This window comes from Symsagittifera roscoffensis, chromosome 2, assembly GCF_963678635.1.
Source record: "Symsagittifera roscoffensis chromosome 2, txSymRosc1.1, whole genome shotgun sequence".
Classification (NCBI taxonomy): Eukaryota; Metazoa; Xenacoelomorpha; order Acoela; family Convolutidae; genus Symsagittifera; species Symsagittifera roscoffensis.
In genome coordinates, this window is record NC_087063.1 from 21,309,015 (window position 1) to 21,326,473 (window position 17,459).

The following is a 17,459-nucleotide window of genomic DNA, read 5'->3' on the forward strand; positions in this document are numbered from 1 at the left end:
AATGGAGAAATAGAAATACTTACTGGTAGAATTAGCCACATATTGTACTCGGTTTTTATTAATGACCACAGCATTTTTTTGGTACCAGACAAGTAAACAAGTACCAAGTTCAGAACGGCAAACTTGTGCGGGGGCACATTTCATGTACTTTGGATATTTCTATCATAGAATTTTAAAATTAAGTCTGATGATGGACAAACTTAAGCGAAAAGTTAAACAAAATTATGTTCATCGATTTTTAAAAACTGCAGCGATTGGTCTTTATTCCCCAAACGGAGAATTTTCAAGGTTGAACGTATGAAACTAAAAAATTTAGGTTCATTTTTGACTGCTTCAATTTTTCACTGCAATTTTTTTTACTCTTACCCATTATATAGTGCTGATTAAAATTATCCAAATACAAATAAATATGTAATTTGAAACGCGTTTTTCTCAAATTAAGTTGTAAAATTAGCTTACAATTTTAGCAGATTTATTATGAAGTAAATTGTTTTTTCCAAATTCTAGCCTAAATTTTATTCCCAAAAACAACACTTTTCGGCTTTTTTAGCTAATTGAAAACTACGCTAAAACTACCCAATCGATCACTGACATAGTTATATTGAAGAGAGCTTCTTAAAGAGCACAAAATTTTTGAGAAGTGTTTTTTAACCCAGTGTAGGCCAGAAAAAGTAAGCAAACCGTTTTAAAATTGTGCTTAAATAAAATTTGGTATTTTTTATAGTAAAAACGACCTTTATTGTCTATCAAACAACAATAAATTAAACTATACAATCATTTGGAGCGTATACTCTTCTTAAAGTTTGTTGGGCTAGGTATGAGGCTTTCTTTGATTGAGTTATGTCAGTGATCGATTGGGTAGTTTTCGCGTAATTTTGAATTGACTAAAAAAATACTTAACAATTTTGGGGTTAAATATTTTGCCCCAACTTCGAAAAACAAATTGCTACATAATTGATGTGCTAAACTTTTGATTTCATCATTTTTTTGTCTAAAGTCAACTCAATTTGAGAAAAACGCGTTTAAAGTTTCAAGTTTATTGCGTGCTGTCCTGATAATTCAAATTGGCACTGAAGCACTTGCATATTCGATCAAAAAAGAATAAATATCAGAGGCGCTCGTTACGGTTCAGAGATATACCCCATGACCACCAAAAGGCTCCCATTCTCCAATTTTGGCCTTATTTGCACATACTTATTTTCATTTTTTTTGGCTAGCTGAACCTATCATTACGAGACCAAACTGTGTATTTTGTTAATTGTAAGCGGATTCCGCAACAAGAACCCTCCCTTTGTTCTTCCTTTGTTGTTTTATCCTTTCTGATTATTCCGAAAAACTTTAATATGTTTAAAAACTTGTCTCTGCAATCCAGGAACGTACAAACACAAAATTGGGCGCCTATCCAGTGCATAGCTTGGCCTCGTAAGAATAGTGTTTTTGAAAACAACATGGAGGCCAATTTCCTACTAAATCAGTTTTGGTTGACCAAACTTTAAAATTTTCCAAATGCTTCTATGGCACTAAAAACTTACCGGCTCCCATTTTGGTAGATCTAACCTTGGTCGACGAAGACACTGAGCACAGTGGTATGGCGTTCACTTTGATATGATAGTTGCTGAGATCAATGATAATTCGCCAATTACAGTTTGTGAGGACCAACTCTCACTCAACCTCTAGCTTCAGGTATACCACAGCTTTACGAATTTTGGCTGCAACGTGACACCACGTGGAACAAAAAAAAACGCGGAAAAAACGGTGAAATCATAAAAAAAGCCTGTTTAGTCCTACTGATAACAATTCACTGGAATCGCAATTAATATCAACGTACCTTCCACCTGAGTGTTGTCCCCACCACCAAAAAAAATTTTTTGATCAAAACATCCGAAGAGTTCTCTAAGACAGCATTTTTGGCCATTTTTCTAAATGCGCCTATGAATTCGAAAACGATGACAAAATAAGGCCTTGTGCTTGGAAGACCTTGAAAAATCAATACGGTCGAGCGAAAAATGTCGATCAGTTTTTTTTGAAAATTCGCCACCTCGAGAAAAAGCTAGATCCGGCTCTGGTTGGAGATATATTTTACTAGGATAATGAGAAGCAGCACAGATGATTAGATTTTGTATCTTGCTTTGATAACCCTCGTCAGATCAATTTGTAGCAATCGCAGCCCTAATTTGGTAACAAAGTGATGGCTGAATCATTCAACAAGGAGGAAACTATTTGACCTTTTACCTTATGAGTTACTTCTATTGTCTCGCATACAATAGAGGCAAAATTACAGACAAAACTTTTGGCTGAACCCATTTTGAAAACGTTTATGCCTAAATTAAGTGATCATACCACTGTTAAAAAAATTGAACAAATTGAGTGAAACTTTAAACAATGTCAGCTCAATCTTTTCACTTAACGTAAGTATAAGCTATATACTCACCTCAACTAGTTTCAAAAATTGATTACCCCCGTAAATTATGTAGATTTCCTTTACAAATAAAACCCCATTATGAAGTTTTCTGAATAAAACTTTCTTTTAAGGGCTGAAGAGAAGAAAATTGTGACTGCTCTTCTGGGACCAAGTCGGAAAATTCTAGCCAGTGCCATTGCTCGAGTGTTCGTCTCTGATGCGCTCGAATGGCAAAAACTAGGCTGCGGTGTGCTGAGCCTCGTTAAAGACGCAATCCGAAAGAGCTACTACTTCTCATTTGTAAACACAACCCAAGGAATTGAGTTAATGTGTGAAGAAATGTATTCTGAGTTCACTTACGAAAGACCAAGAGATTTGTTTGTCCATTTCGAGGGTGAAAAAAGCGTAATTGGTGTTAGTTTTTTTGATTTGACTGAAACCCATCTTTTCTGTCAGATATTAGACGAAGAAATCTCGAGAAAAGGGCAAATAAGATCGGAAAAGCAAAACAATGAGCCAAGTTTAGGATTTGCAGAGTCTAAAAACTCACTAATTTATTCGCGCGAAAGTGCCATTGTTGAAGGCAAAAAGCACAATATGTTGATAAAACCACCTGCATATATTCCGAAATCTCCACAATGCAATGCCAAAGACGGTAAATTTCAAAAGTTTAAAGACAAGTTGATAAAGCGTAACGATAACTCGGAGATGAAGAAGTTGATTAGTCAACCATATCAATTTCGACACGCAGCTACTGGATCAGATGTTACCACGAAGGTCCAGAAATTGGGTTCAAACAAAACAAAAAAGTTCACTTCAAAAAAGGATGCCGATAAAATATCTGAGGCTGTTGTAGCTTACATTTGGCCGCAAAGGGATTGCTCAGAATACGACGAACAAAATTTGAAAAACTTGGTAAAGGAAAAATTACAAAGTGATGATAAAAAAGAATGGAATACTTTTGCAAAAATAGCGCTTGAACCAGGAGTTAAACGTGCATCTAGAAAGGGAATCTCTGAAACTGTTTCAAATGCTGAAGATCTTGGCAAAAAAGATAATTCACAATGGAAACTAGATACCGATGATGAGCAATCAGATAGCTCAATGCGTCAAGATATTTACGCAACAATTAGATCAGCACATTCTGAAAACGCGTTTCCAGTTTTAACTGAAAGAAAATTTATGGTCCACACACCATCTCCACCGCCGACACCGAAACAAAGAAAAAACGTCACTACTTGTTCAGCTGATTCAAAAAAGTTGACCGCGCAAACTTCAAAGAAAGATAATCCTTTGAGTAATGGTAATTTTGAGATGTTTGGTAACATGAGAAGTTATGCACGAGACAGATTGAGTAAACTTGAACTTGAGGAAAAAATTGGTTCCTGTGACACTGAAAGTAGTTTTTTGACATTGATGGATCAGGTGAATAAGCTGGACGACGACATGGAAACCTTGTCAACTGATGAAGGTGAAATAGACTTCAGGTCGTGGAATTAGCCCAAAGGAGCATTTCAGGAGAGAATTTCTTTGTTTCTATAACTCAACGAGAGCTTTGATTTTTATAAAACTTATGGATATGTGGAAAATATTTCTCATGTGAGTCGCTTATTGTTTTAATTATAATTTTATTGCAAGCAGTATCAAAATTACTTGTGTGAATATTATAGACTTACAATAAAGTGCATCAGTTTATGATTTTAAAACAGGATTTTTAAGCAGCATAAAAGCAAGCACAGCAGATTTACAGAATTGATCGTGGCGCTATCAATCCAGAAAGTTTGGTTCGATGCGACCCCTGGGACTAGAAGTTTGTTCACACCTCTAAGACTTCCATTGTTGGCATTGGGTGTTATGTTTAACAGGTGCGCAACTAGGGGCATTACATCTACGAGCTGTATTTGGGGGCTGGTGTGGTTGTAGTTCTCTTTGAAAGATCTTCCGCTGGCGATGAAAATTGGGTGCATATCCTTTCGTTCGGGATAGTAACCGTGATTTCCCCGAATCTGTTTCCCCTCGTCTTCGTCTTCTTGGTCGATAAACTCGTAGTGAGGTTCCGCAATCAACATCAAAGGGGGACACCGAATGCTCTTTTTGAAGTGCAATCTGTCTGGCAAATCTTCTTTGCGAGTCACTTTAAAACCCTTCGGGTATCTTTTTCGGATCTTGTCTATAGCGGCCATAAGTTTGGGTTCCATGCTGGGGTCTTTATATGGCCATATATGGACTATGTTACCGCGATTCACTACTTCTTTCGCGACTGACTTATTGATGTCGTTGTCCAAAACAATGGTCTTGTTTATCGAAAGCATACCGTGGTCCGAGGTTATTATCAAATCTATGTAAATATTGTAGAAATTCCTAAGAGTTGCAAGCCGATCGACCAAATATTCTAATTCATTGTCGACTTCTTTGAGAACATCTTTCATTTCTTTGCCGTCCGGGCCATATTTATGGCCGGCATAGTCAACTTTATAATAGTAAAAGAAAACAGCTTCAGCTGGTTTCTTTGATTCCTTTGAAGAGTCAACATTTCTTCGTCCTTTACTACTCTTCGGCTTCATGAACATATCGACTGACTTGTCAATCAAGTCGCGAAATGTGTAGTCCCGGGACCATTCGACGAAGTGACTCGGTTGTTGTTCTTTCACGTCGCAGCCAGCAATACTGACACACCCACTAGGCACGCCCTGATCTTCGGCAACTTTCCAAATTGGCGTGGACCAATTCCAAAATTTCTCATCCGTCGTCCATTTATAAAAGGTATCGTTCAATTCGGGCGCGAAAAATGTGTTGCCGACAATTCCGTGGGACTCTTCGTATAGTCCAGTTAGTAGAGATCGATGGCTGGGGAATGTATTAGTCACCCAATTGTTCATCAGGCCATTGTGAACAAACACGCCATTTTGGGCTATTTTATGCAAATTGGGCAGTTGCTCTTTATGCATGTAAAAGTAGTCCCATCTGAAACCGTCCAGCGAAAGAAGGAGAACTTTGGTTGAGTAAATTTCTAGGAAGGAAAGAAAAATAGATAAAATTTGTAAATTAAGCATTTTTATGAGAACTTTGTAAAAGAAGCAGAAGTTCGAACTTATTTCAAATTGAATTCGAAAACAATCTTTGTCGGGCAACACTTTATTCGAAACAAATGTGTTCTGCTCCAGTGAAATGAAGTATTTCAAGGAAGTCAGGCAGTTTATTTTGATGGAAAATAACCGATTCAGATAAAGTCCATTTAAAATAGAAGCTTTTGTAATTTTCTTCCTGGGTAAAATGGACACAGGATTTCAATGCAACATATATAGGAGGGACTGACTTCTTGACGTAAAAGAATTGTATTGCTCTAAAATTTTGCCTCCAAATGGAGCATATTCTTTTTTGATGACGTGAAAGAAATGCAGGCTTTTTTTACAGCGCTGTTGGTAAAATTTTACGCAATCTAAGACGTGAAGAATTGGCCACAGCACACGGAATAAAAATCAGCCTTTTCCCACTTTTCGCTTGCCTGAAGTCCCATTTTATATGCAAATACACTTCGCGTTGAGCTGATTTGTCTTATATATACTGTAGCTGCTCGAGAAATGCTTGAAGAACAACAAATCTAAAGGGGATTTATGCTCGAATGCACTCGAGTAAATGATTACAAAATTACAGAAGGTTTTGAGTTTCAAAATTGGCAGATATCTCGAAAGTAAATTGTTTGACCTGAGTTTCAAATACGTCGGGAGTCCACTCTCTAATCTGGTAAATTGTAGAAAGACAAGCAGTTGCGTCCTGTCTATTTTAAGGTTTGATTTAGCTAATAACATTTGGTGGCTTTGCAGCCATAACAATAGACCTTAAGCGTACTCAGATGAGTCACTAGCGTTTTTGGAAAATATAATTGGTGTGTTAGGCAAAGATCTCGGCTTTTCTCGGGGCTTGTGGAATTTGAAAGATGTTTTCAATATTTCGTAGACCTCATTTAGATCGACCCAGGGGCGGATCTTGGAGTTTTCTAATGCGGGCGTGCCGGATTTTCGAAACATTGTAATAGATCAAATTGATGACTACAAGCTCTCCGAAGAAACTATAAAGCCTGTTTTTTGATAAATAATATTTGCCGCAAGTTTCCGAAAAAGTATTTTGTCATCAATTGGATATTAAAAAGAAAACAAGAATGCTCGTATCAGGGCGAAGCCCTGAAAGTTCCGACTGCCTCTCTCGCTCCTTGTAACAAATCAATTATGGCAAATAAGCTTCTTTCAACCAATTTGGAACGATTTCTAAGACGAATTAAATCTCCGCTTAAGTGTTAATAGCGCGACTTATATCGCGCGTTAATTGCCCCAAATTGGCCAAAATGGCAATCTTTAAACCCTCACGAAAAATGATAACAGGTGAAATATCTTTTCAAATTTAAGCTCAGGACAACAATAGCTTTCGAATGATATTTAAAAATTCTGTCAAAAATGGCTAGTTGAAAAGTCGATATTTGTCTGAAGAAAAAAAAGCCATCCCGAGCACGAATATTCCGTTACTTTCGTATCGAAAGTCGGAACAAGAAAAGTGGACATTTTGAATGGGGAGGGAGTCGAACTCTCGAGAGAACGAAGCGTGCGCCATCACCGCGCGTGACCCCAAAACTTAGCCCCAGCGTCGACCAATTTGATCGTCCGAGAATTCCTAAAACACTTAGAACCCAATTTTGGACAAAACAGAGTGCCACAAGTAATGTCTCGGTTTGACCTCCATACACCGAAAAGTCTTCTCATACAATTCCATACATCAAGTGCATGAAAAAACGCTTGTCATACACTTTTCTTACAATTTCGAAAAATGGTTGAAAAAAAATATAAACTAAATTCTGCGTCTGTTTGATTCTAATAAAACAGTCTGGTGATGAAAAACCGAGGTTTTTGTTTTTTGAAAAAAAATGCTTATTATACAATTCGATTTTTCCAAATCAATTTTTGGAATCATACTCATCTGGTTTTGGATACATTTTTGTAAACGATTTTGGATACATTTTTGCTCAATCATACAGTCAATTTTTCCAATTTTCTGAGATAAAAAAGTCCCTTTATTTCAAACTATTTTGTGTAATTTACCGTTTCCAGGGCTGAGAGATGTAACAATTCTCATGTTTTTAAATTCATTTTTATACAACTTAAAATGAATCCCCAACCCCCCACTAGGAATCAGTTGTTCAAACTCTTATACTTTTATGTATAAACAAATGTCCAACTGTATTATTAATATCTTTTACTAATTATTGTTCCGACTTTCGATACGAAAGTAACGGAATATTTGTGCTCGGGGTGAGTTTTTTTTCTTCAGACAAATTTCGACTTTATAACTAGCCATTTATGACGGATTTTTTTATATCATTCAAAAAGTATTGTTGTCCTGAGCTTAACTTCGAAGGAATATTTCCCTTGTGATCATTATTCGTAAAGTTGGATATTTATAGAATGCAATTTTGGCCAATTTGGGATAATTAACGCGCGATATATTTGGCGCTATTAACGCGTAAGCGGAGATTGAATTCGTCTCACAAATCGTTCAAAATTGGTTGAAAGAAGCTTATTTGCCATAATTGATTTGTTCAAAGGAGCCAAATCGATCCTTTTGTACTTTATGTGGCGTGTGGGGTAATAAATTTTATAAAAAATTTCAAATTTTAGAAAAAAAAATAATTTCATTTTTTTTACATTTAATTTTTTTAATGTTATTACTGCTTCATAAATCTTAAAAGATAGTGGGAACATTTAGGGCTTCGCCTTGATACGACCAGTCTTGTTTCTTTTGATTCTAAGGCAAATCAAAAAGATCTATAAAATAGTGAGAGTTATAGCTCAAACATAAAATTACTTAGAAAAATAAGACCTGCTATATGATCAAGCCCTAGTTTTTCTTAGTACACAGCGCCAAGAATAAGGCAATAAAATGATGAGATAAACATTAAGTGAAATCAAACGACACCTTTTCGTGGTAATTAGAATATGAAACCCAATAGCAAGCCTTTAAAAATACATCAGAAATGGAGTTTTTAGCTATGAATTTTGCATCATAACTTGGTTGTGAAATCCGATACGAAATGACTGCCATCGATTAAGAGCTAAAAAGCAAAAAATGTAGCGAAATATTTAACAAGACTGCTCGTATCAGGGCGAAGCCCTGAATGTTCCGACTGCCTTTTAAGGTTTATGGAGCAGCAGTAATAACATAAAAAACTAAATGAAATAAAATGAAATGAAAATTTTTTTTCTAAAATTTGAAACTTTTTATGAAAATCATCCCCCCACACGCCATATAAAGTACAAAAAGATAGATTTCGTTCCTTGTAACAAATAAACTATGGCAAATAAGCTTCGTACAACCAATTTGAAACGATTTATAAGACGGATTAAATCTCCGCTTACGCGTTAATAGCGCGAATTATATCGCGCGTTAATTGTCCTAAATTGGTCAAAATGGCCAAAATGTCAATCTTTAAACCCTCATAACTTTACGCAAAATGATCACAGGTGAAACATCTTTTCAAATTTAAGCTCAGGACAACAATGGCTTTCGAATGATCTAAAAAATCCGTCAAAAATGGCTAGTTAAAAAGTCGAAATTTGTCTGAAGAAAAAAAAACCCACCCGAGCACAAATATTCCGTTACTTTCGTATCAAAAGTCGGAACAATTATCTCCAATTATTCTCTAGAGGTTGCTAGCGTGATCAAACTGAACACTCCAAAAACATTATTGAAACTTCAAGCTCGATGGAACAATAATGGTCTAATTTGTTCTGCTTTGTGCTATTTGTGTTCAGTGTGAACAAAGAGGTTCAGTGTGCGAAAATGCAAAACTTTTGTTAATTTCACCATACTTGTGGAATCATTTTCTTTTTTTGAACAAAAGTAAGATTAGGTCATTGAGGCATATACTCTGAACCAAATTTGGTATAGACATCTCACAAAATTATTTGGGAAGCAAGTATTATTCACATCTGGGAATTTACTTCTTATCCAGGATTTTTAAATAGTTTTGCATTAAAAATTATGTCCGTTCTGTAAATCTATTACCACAGCGTAAGCTAGGATTACTTGAAAAATTTTATCAATGAAAAAAGTAAGTTCTTAAATATACTTATTATAACGTGTAAGAAAATCATAATTATTCATTTTTTAATAATCTTTAAGTTCATAGTTATTACGTATCTATTTTGGATTAGTTTTTACAAAAATTTAGGCAAAATTAACCAATTTACATATTTTTTGTTAAACATTTAAAGTAAATAGAAGTCACATTGTTCAAACTTGGTTTTTCTGCATTTGAATTTATATGGGGTTGGAGACTGCTGATGATCGAGCTTCAAGCACATCAATTGAGGGCATCAAATCAAAACGGATTCAAACAAGCAGAAATATTTTTGCACCTGAAAAAACCTCCAGCAGGGAAAAAATCTGGTTAAACAAATTTGGACATGGCTAACAGAAAAGTGGAGGTATGAAAATTGCTTCTTTCATATCAGATCTAATGCAGGTACCAACGATACAACTATTACAATACCAGGTAAAAATTTTGCGGGTAAGAAAACTAACTTCAAATTGTTTTTGCGAGCAATGGACGTTTCATTTCTGCTCCTATTGAATAAAAACGTCATATAAATCTAAAAGAGCGTGGGCTGCTCAATCGTGTTTGAAGCTTTCTCGATCATTCTTTTATGTTAGGCATCAGCCTACGCAAAACTTGAGGAAAAATTTTGGGACGAAAAAAGTTCGAAATCAAAGATAAAAACGCCAAAAACAGTAGTTAATGGCAATTTATTATTAAAATTGATTGCAGTCCATGAAATCTTGGTAAATAAAATATTTCTTTTAGTCAGCAAGGCCCATGTTTATTAAAATTAGTTTGGAGCTTCCTCAAATTCGAAAAAGGAAATTTTTGCACGCTCAATCTACTTCGTCTAAAATTTTTGTTTACAACAACGATATTTTTCAAAGAATTGTCTAATAAAGGTGTTTATTTTTTTTTCGGCTAGTCAATTTTACTGTAAAAGACTCATTAAAAACTGTTTTTGGCATTAAATACTGTCTTTGGTTATAAGAATGCACCTCTTGAATTTAATAATTTCTTCAACCCATAAAAAACTTACAATTATTCTTTAAGTAAAGTATAACCCCGCACTATTAGAAGACAATTTTTTGCTTAAACATAATTGATTGAGCCGTGGAAAAACGCCGAACATAACAAAAAAGGATATCCGGTTGCTGCGCAAGTAATACAGGTTATACAGATATTATTCAAAAAAAAAATTCTCACTCCATTGTGCTTACTGCAATTTTAATGTTCAAAATGGTGTAGAAATTGGACCAATTCTTCATAAGGACCCATTTTATTTTTTAAAATTTCAGATAAAAAACTCAAAAAATGATAAAGTTCCGCAATTTGAATCAAAATTTTCCAAAAAAATTGAAAGTGGATTTAGAAAAGAGCAGTTTATGTTTTGTTTTCTAAATTCTATTCAGTGATTTTTTTGGAAATTAGATAGCTGTTTTTCATTCAGTTTATTCAGTTTCAAAATCTTATTTTCTCGTGGAAAGCTTTAGTTTTTAAGTTATATATAAAAATTAGCTGAGAAAACTGGGCCAGGTAACTTATTTATGACAGAACTTTGAAATTTACCAGCAGAAAATCTATTGTTCTTCCGAATTTTTAAAAAAGAGAAGTTATAAAAAATCTTTAAAAATTTTTTTCTAGGGTGGGACTGGATTCAAGGTGTACATAAACGTGTGTGCTACGCCAATACGCGCTTTAAGCCTCATAAACTGCTCGCTGAAAATTTTGACGTCTTTTTATGATAATAAAAACGTAACACAAAATTATGTTGCGCTAACAAACAACGGTACAATAAACCAGTTCAATTAAATTATAACCTTGTTGTTTTCCTGAATGTTTCTGGGTTTTAACCTTTGTGTTCAACAATATATTAAAATGGAAATATAAAAGGGTTTCATTTGCCTCCGTAAAAAAGCAACTAAGGAAATGGATCTCGCAGTTTTTTGTAGAAACCCAAAACGCACAAAAACGTGCGATTTTTTTTCCGGGGATACAAGAAAGATAGCGGCGATTACTATGAATTTGCTTTCAAACACAATAAAGCTTTCTAAATCTTGATTTGAATACTTTTATCTCACTGCATTTATTACACTAAAAAAGTTCGAGATTTTTCAAAAACAACAATGAATCCACAAAAATTACCAAAACGTTTTTTTTAAAGGGTGTTCAAATATCAGGTGTTTTTTTTTAGATTCCCTATATTGGGTTTCGAGAAAACCAAAACTCAAAATTATTTCGCTAAAAGCATAACCCTTTACCCATTTGCCCAATTTTGTTCTTTTAATACATAATAACAATCGTTTTTTAACAGAAAAAAAAATAAAACCAAGGCAAAGTAACACAGGGGTGGTCTGTTGCTATGCCTCTAGAACAACTTTTTTCGACCATTTTCATGAAAAATTTTTTATTTTTCCTTCAAAATAGTGTCGATTTTAGTGCGTGTAATTAGAGAACTATAAAAATGCATAGACAAGTTGTGAATTAGGAGAAATAATTGACTTCATTTGGCTTGAAAAACTGAATGGTAAACAAAAAAACGAACAACTAATTAGTTTTGAATACTTTTCAAAACTTTTAGTTTTGAATACTTAGTAAATTTCAAATACTTTTTGAAAAACTTTTTTGACATGGAGAAAGAGAAAAGTATTCCTATGAGTGTAGATCTTCTACTTATTTGTTTTCCACATAAATCAGGTACAACAAATAACCATCGGAGTGTGTGGGTTGATATACGAATCTGTCGTAATTTGAGCGATACCTTTCAGTCGTAATTTGAGCGATATTTTAAAAACTTAAGAACGTTGTCCCAGTGTCGAGAAAAAACTATTTAATTTTTGAATTTAAGTTTAGTTTCGGGCCAGTAAAGCAAAATAAAAAAAAATGATTTTTATTCAGATTTTTAGGCTAGAAAGTTTTAATTTCCCCACTTTTGAAAGTGTCATTTAGCGCTCAATGTTAGGAACAAAAATTGAAAAGGCTCAAATTGCAACCAACGGAATGTTTTTCCCGGAATCATTTTATCACACCTAAAGGGGCCCTAGGAATATAGAACACAATCAATTTAGACGGAGTCACTTAAAAAAGCTAGACGATTTTGCAAAACAGCGATTGCAAGAAAACGCAAGTGAAGTGTTAACGAGTGAGAAATTTAAAACTATTTACAGACAACAATTAAATTTTGGTTGCGTAAAAGGCAAAATTTCAAAAGAACTCCGTTTAATCGTCGAGTTGGGAACAATCATAATACAGCGCCGAACTTGAAAATGTGTTTAACAGTGCCAAAAAATGAGAATAATAGAAATATTTGAGTTCTGTTTTCAAACTTTTAACAATTTATTACAATACTGTTTTGTTTTGAAGCAAGAACGAGAAGAAAAATAGACACTTTGCTGATTTAATTGTTTCTTCAGAAAAATGTATTACGCCGTGTTTGGGAAATTTCTTTTGCTTAGCAAGCAGCATCAATAAAAATGGCCATTTTTGACTTTTCAAAATAGTCATTTTGACATTTCATTTTGGAGTTTTCTATTTGCATTAGCTTTGTTGTCAGTGATTTGGAATCAGTAGAAACAGTATTCGAAAAGAATTTCAGCACTATTAAGAAACAATTCGTTTTTGGCACTGCTGTACTTCGGCACTGTTGTACTGCCCCCTTTAATACCGAAGGAGGTTTTAGATTGAAAAAAGTTGGCAGAACATTTTTTGGTTGTCAATATCGCCTTGCTGTCTCCAATTAATTGCAACGGAAGAATGACAAATTCAGGAATTACAACAATTCTTTGGAGCTTCAAAACAGTCACAAACTGGATTTTACTTACAACAATGAAGAAAGCATTCGACAAAAAATTTTGACTGAAATCCTATATATTGGAAAAAACCAGTGAAAACCATCTACGACGAAAACGTCGATTTACACTGATTCAAATAATTTCGTCAAATTCATGCAAATTTCAGTGGAATGCAAGATCGCAAATTTCTATCACTTTGAGCTTCGAAATAACCGAGGAAGCTTTCCAAAATTTATTGTCAAAAATGTCAATTTGTTTCGTTGGAAAGTTTCGAAACCTGTGTTATTCTATCCGGTTACGAGACCGGTTTCATTGCTGCCTGGAAAATTTTGATGTCTGAAGTCGATCATTTTGATGTTATTCTCATTATACTTCATCCGTTTTAGAAAACAAATCAATTTTTTGGTCTTACTAATGCCAGCAGAAATAGTCATCCGTTTCAGCAATTTTAAAGCTTAATTTTCAAATAGGAATTTTTGCATGTTATTTTAATGATTGTACATTTTGGCAACTTAAAACAATCTGTAATGTGCCAAAGACTCAACTTATCGAGGATTTAGTCAATTATGCCGAAAAAAAAAAGATATAAAAAAAAATAATTTTTTTGTGACGTTTATGATAGACACCAAAATTTCCAAAAAGAAGTCCTGAAAATTATAGCATAGTTCCTGAACCAAACAATTTGGAAGAAACTAACCATATATACATGGGTAATTATGGAAGAATTGAAGGAACAGGAGAAAATCTCAAAAAATGTATAGTCCAAAGTATTGCAAGGTGAAACTCCACCTCCAGAGCAAAAAAAAAGTGGCGTTTAGTCAAGGTCAATATCCAGCAATTGAACAACAATTACGATATTGAGTTGGATCAGGCATTATTTGCCGAAGGTTTCAAAAATTCATGCAAGTTTTTTGTGTCATATGTGTATAATTTATTCATTTCAAAACTCTTCTGTAATGTTAGGATTTATCGTTTTATGTTCACTTACAATAATTGTTTTGATCAGTATTGTCCGTATGTTCTGTTTGTACTCGTGAAACTTGATTCTTGGAAAAAAACTTGATGGCCCCATAAGTTTTTTAGCAGTTACGTTTTTTTTAGCAATAAAAAATGCCCTCTAATTTTGATTTTATTGCTTCCATCTAATTTGCTTGTCGTCTAACCTCTCGCCCCTCTTAAGAAACTGAAGCTTTTCAAAAACTTGAGGTTTTCTCACGGGAGAGACCAATCGGTTTTTAGGGACTCAACTATCATAATTGGGCTTATCGGTTTAACTAACAATCTTTTTCACCTCGATCTTCAATTACAGTTATAAATTATTCTTCAACAAAAGGAAGATGATCGTCGGTTGCAACGTTAAATCAAATTAAGCTAAGCTAAATTAAGCTAAACTAAATTAAAATTGAGAAAATTTCATAATAACGAATATCCAAATGAAAATGCAAAAAAGAAGCAAAGTTCACACTATCCAAACTATCGTCAAAAAGTATTAGTCAAAAGTTTCCTCAATTGGATTAAATTGATTTCAAATAATATTTTCGCTTAAGAATCTTCAGCTTTTCATGCTGAAATCATAATTAAAATGATCAAAGAAACTAATGAGAAGATTAATGTTCCGACTTTCGATACGAAAGTAACGGAATATTTGTGCTCGAGGTGGGTTTTTTTTCAGACAAATTTCGATTTTTCATCTAGCCATTTCTGACGGTATTTTTTAATATCGTTCGAAAAGTATTGGTGTCCTCAGCTTAAATTTGAAAAGATATTTTACCTGTGATCATTTGAAAAATTATGGGGTTTAAAGATTGGCATTTTGGCCAACTTGGGACAATTAACGCGAGATATATTTCGCGCTTTTTAACGCGTAAGCGGAGATTTAATCCGTCATAGAAATTGTTCAAATGTGGTTGAAAGAAGCTTAATTGCCATAATTGAATTGTAACAATGAGTGAAATTCATTTTTATGTACTTTATATGGCGTGTGGGGGGATGATTTCATAAAAAAAATTCAAATTTTAGAAATTTTTTTTCATGTTATTTGTTTTTGGGGCAGAACGGTGAATGGATATTCACTAATTGTGTTGTTAAATGTAAACTTTTAAATTGTTTTGTTCATTGCAATGCCAAATTGTGTTCTTTGAATTGTATCCGGGTTCCGCAACAAGGTCTCTCTCTTTGTTCTTTGTTCTTTTTTTGTTCTTTTTTTCTTTAATCGTTCCGAGAAAATTTTAATTCATTGTTTTGAATTTCAAGAACGGAATATTTGTGCTCGAGGTGGGTTTTTTTTCAGACAAATTTCGATTTTTCATCTAGCCATTTCTGACGGTATTTTTTAATATCGTTCGAAAAGTATTGGTGTCCTGAGCTTAAATTTGAAAAGATATTTTACCTGTGATCATTTGAAAAATTATGGGGTTTAAAGATTGGCATTTTGGCCAACTTGGGACAATTAACGCGAGATATATTTCGCGCGTTTTAACGCGTAAGCGGAGATTTAATCCGTCATAGAAATCGTTCAAATTGGTTGAAAGAAGCTTATTTGCCATAATTGATTTGTAACAATGAGCGAAATTCATTTTTATGTACTTTATATGGCGTGTGGGGGGATGATTTCATAAAAAAAATTCAAATTTTAGAAATTTTTTTTCATGTTATTTGTTTTTGGGGCAGAACGGTGAATGGATATTCACTAATTGTGTTGTTAAATGTAAACTTTTAAATTGTTTTGCTCATTGCAATGCCAAATTGTGTTCTTTGAATTGTATCCGGGTTCCGCAACAAGGTCTCTCTCTTTGTTCTTTGTTCTTTTTTTGTTCTTTTTTTCTTTAATCGATCGAGAAAATTTTAATTCATTGTTTTGAGTTTTAAATTGCGACTGTCACGAAGGGCCCCTCAAATCACACTGTTATTTCCTTGTTAAAAATTTTGAACAAAATGAGGAACGTATATGCTTGTGGGTGGTTTTTTCTATTTCAGACAATTTTCTGAAACGAAAATCAGAGACTGGGATCTGAGCCTGCAATAAATAAGCTACCCAGTAAGTGTACTAAGCAGTATTAAGTGTAGGGGGAATTGGGCGGAGACGGGCGTCCTTCCTTCTCTCTCTTCCCTGTTGGAATTATACTTTGATAGATTGCCTCAAAACGCGAATTATTTATGCGTCCTAAATTATTTGCACTCATAATTGTTCCAAACTAAATTGAGATAAATAAATTGGTCTATTTATTTCCATAAACGACTCAAAATTGACACTTTTATATTATCAGCCTAAAATTTGTAGTTTGTCAATATTTCATACACCAAAAACAATTCGAGGCAGTTAATGGGCAGTCGGATTATTCAGCAATAAATAAGCTACCCGGTAAGTGTACTAAGCAGTATTAAGTGTAGGGGGAATTGGGCGGGGACGGGCGTCCTTCCTTCTCTCTCTTCCCAAAGAGTCGACCCCCTGACACTTGTATATTATCAGCCTAAAATTTGTAGTTCGTCAATATTTCATACACCAAAAACAATTCGAGGCAGTTAATGGGCAGTCGGATTATTCAGCAATAAATAAGCTACCCAGTAAGTGTACTAAGCAGTATTGAGTGTAGGGGGAATTGGGCGGGGACGGGCGTCCTTCCTTCTCTCTCTTCCCAAAGAGTCGACCCCCTGCTTACCTAAAGTGTCTCCTATTGGTACTAAAGTACCTTTGGTGTCAATGTACTCAATTTTGAGCAGTTTCAGGAAATAATTGTGGTCCAATTGAAAAAAAAACGCCCATCGAGAAAATTCTAGATTAAATCCTAATTCTACGTATTATCCTATATACACTTTGATCAATCAATTTTTGAAGACTTTTTTTGACTGCTGAAAAATAACACTGAGTATTATCAACCATTCAAAAATTCAATAAACTCCAAATTAAAATCAGGCCATGTTACGATCATATTTAGTCTTTTAAGGAATTATTACCGTTTCTTTGCAGGAAATTCTCAGATCATATAAGATCTAATTGTTCCGACTTTCAAAGAAAGTGCGTAATATTTATTTTTGGGTCGTTTTCTTTATTCAGTCAATTTTCGACTTTATATCTCTTTTTTATGACAAAAAATTTCTCATACCAACTGAAACATTTTATTTTGTGAGCTCAAATTAAAAAATATATTTTACCTGTGATTGTTTTTGTAAGGTAATGGTC

The 17,459-nt window shown here is 34.1% G+C and overlaps 2 protein-coding genes across 2 annotated transcripts in view; both read right to left on the reverse strand.

The window, feature by feature from the left end:
* LOC134840386 (uncharacterized) overlaps nt 1-17,459 on the reverse strand; it is a 181,690-nt gene that overhangs the window by 113,243 nt on the left and 50,988 nt on the right. The gene's annotated exons all lie outside the window — the stretch shown is intronic.
* Nucleotides 4,005-6,097, reverse strand: LOC134839083 (ectonucleotide pyrophosphatase/phosphodiesterase family member 5-like). The gene has a single exon (XM_063854502.1). The coding sequence runs from the start codon at nt 5,452-5,454 to the stop codon at nt 4,102-4,104; it is 1,353 nt and encodes a 450-aa protein (XP_063710572.1). The 5' UTR covers nt 5,455-6,097; the 3' UTR covers nt 4,005-4,101.

What these genes read in the sequence shown, in the direction of transcription:
- LOC134839083 (XM_063854502.1), bottom strand. Translation starts at nt 5,454, where the DNA reads ATGCTTAATTTACAAATTTTATCTATTTTTCTTTCCTTCCTAGAAATT.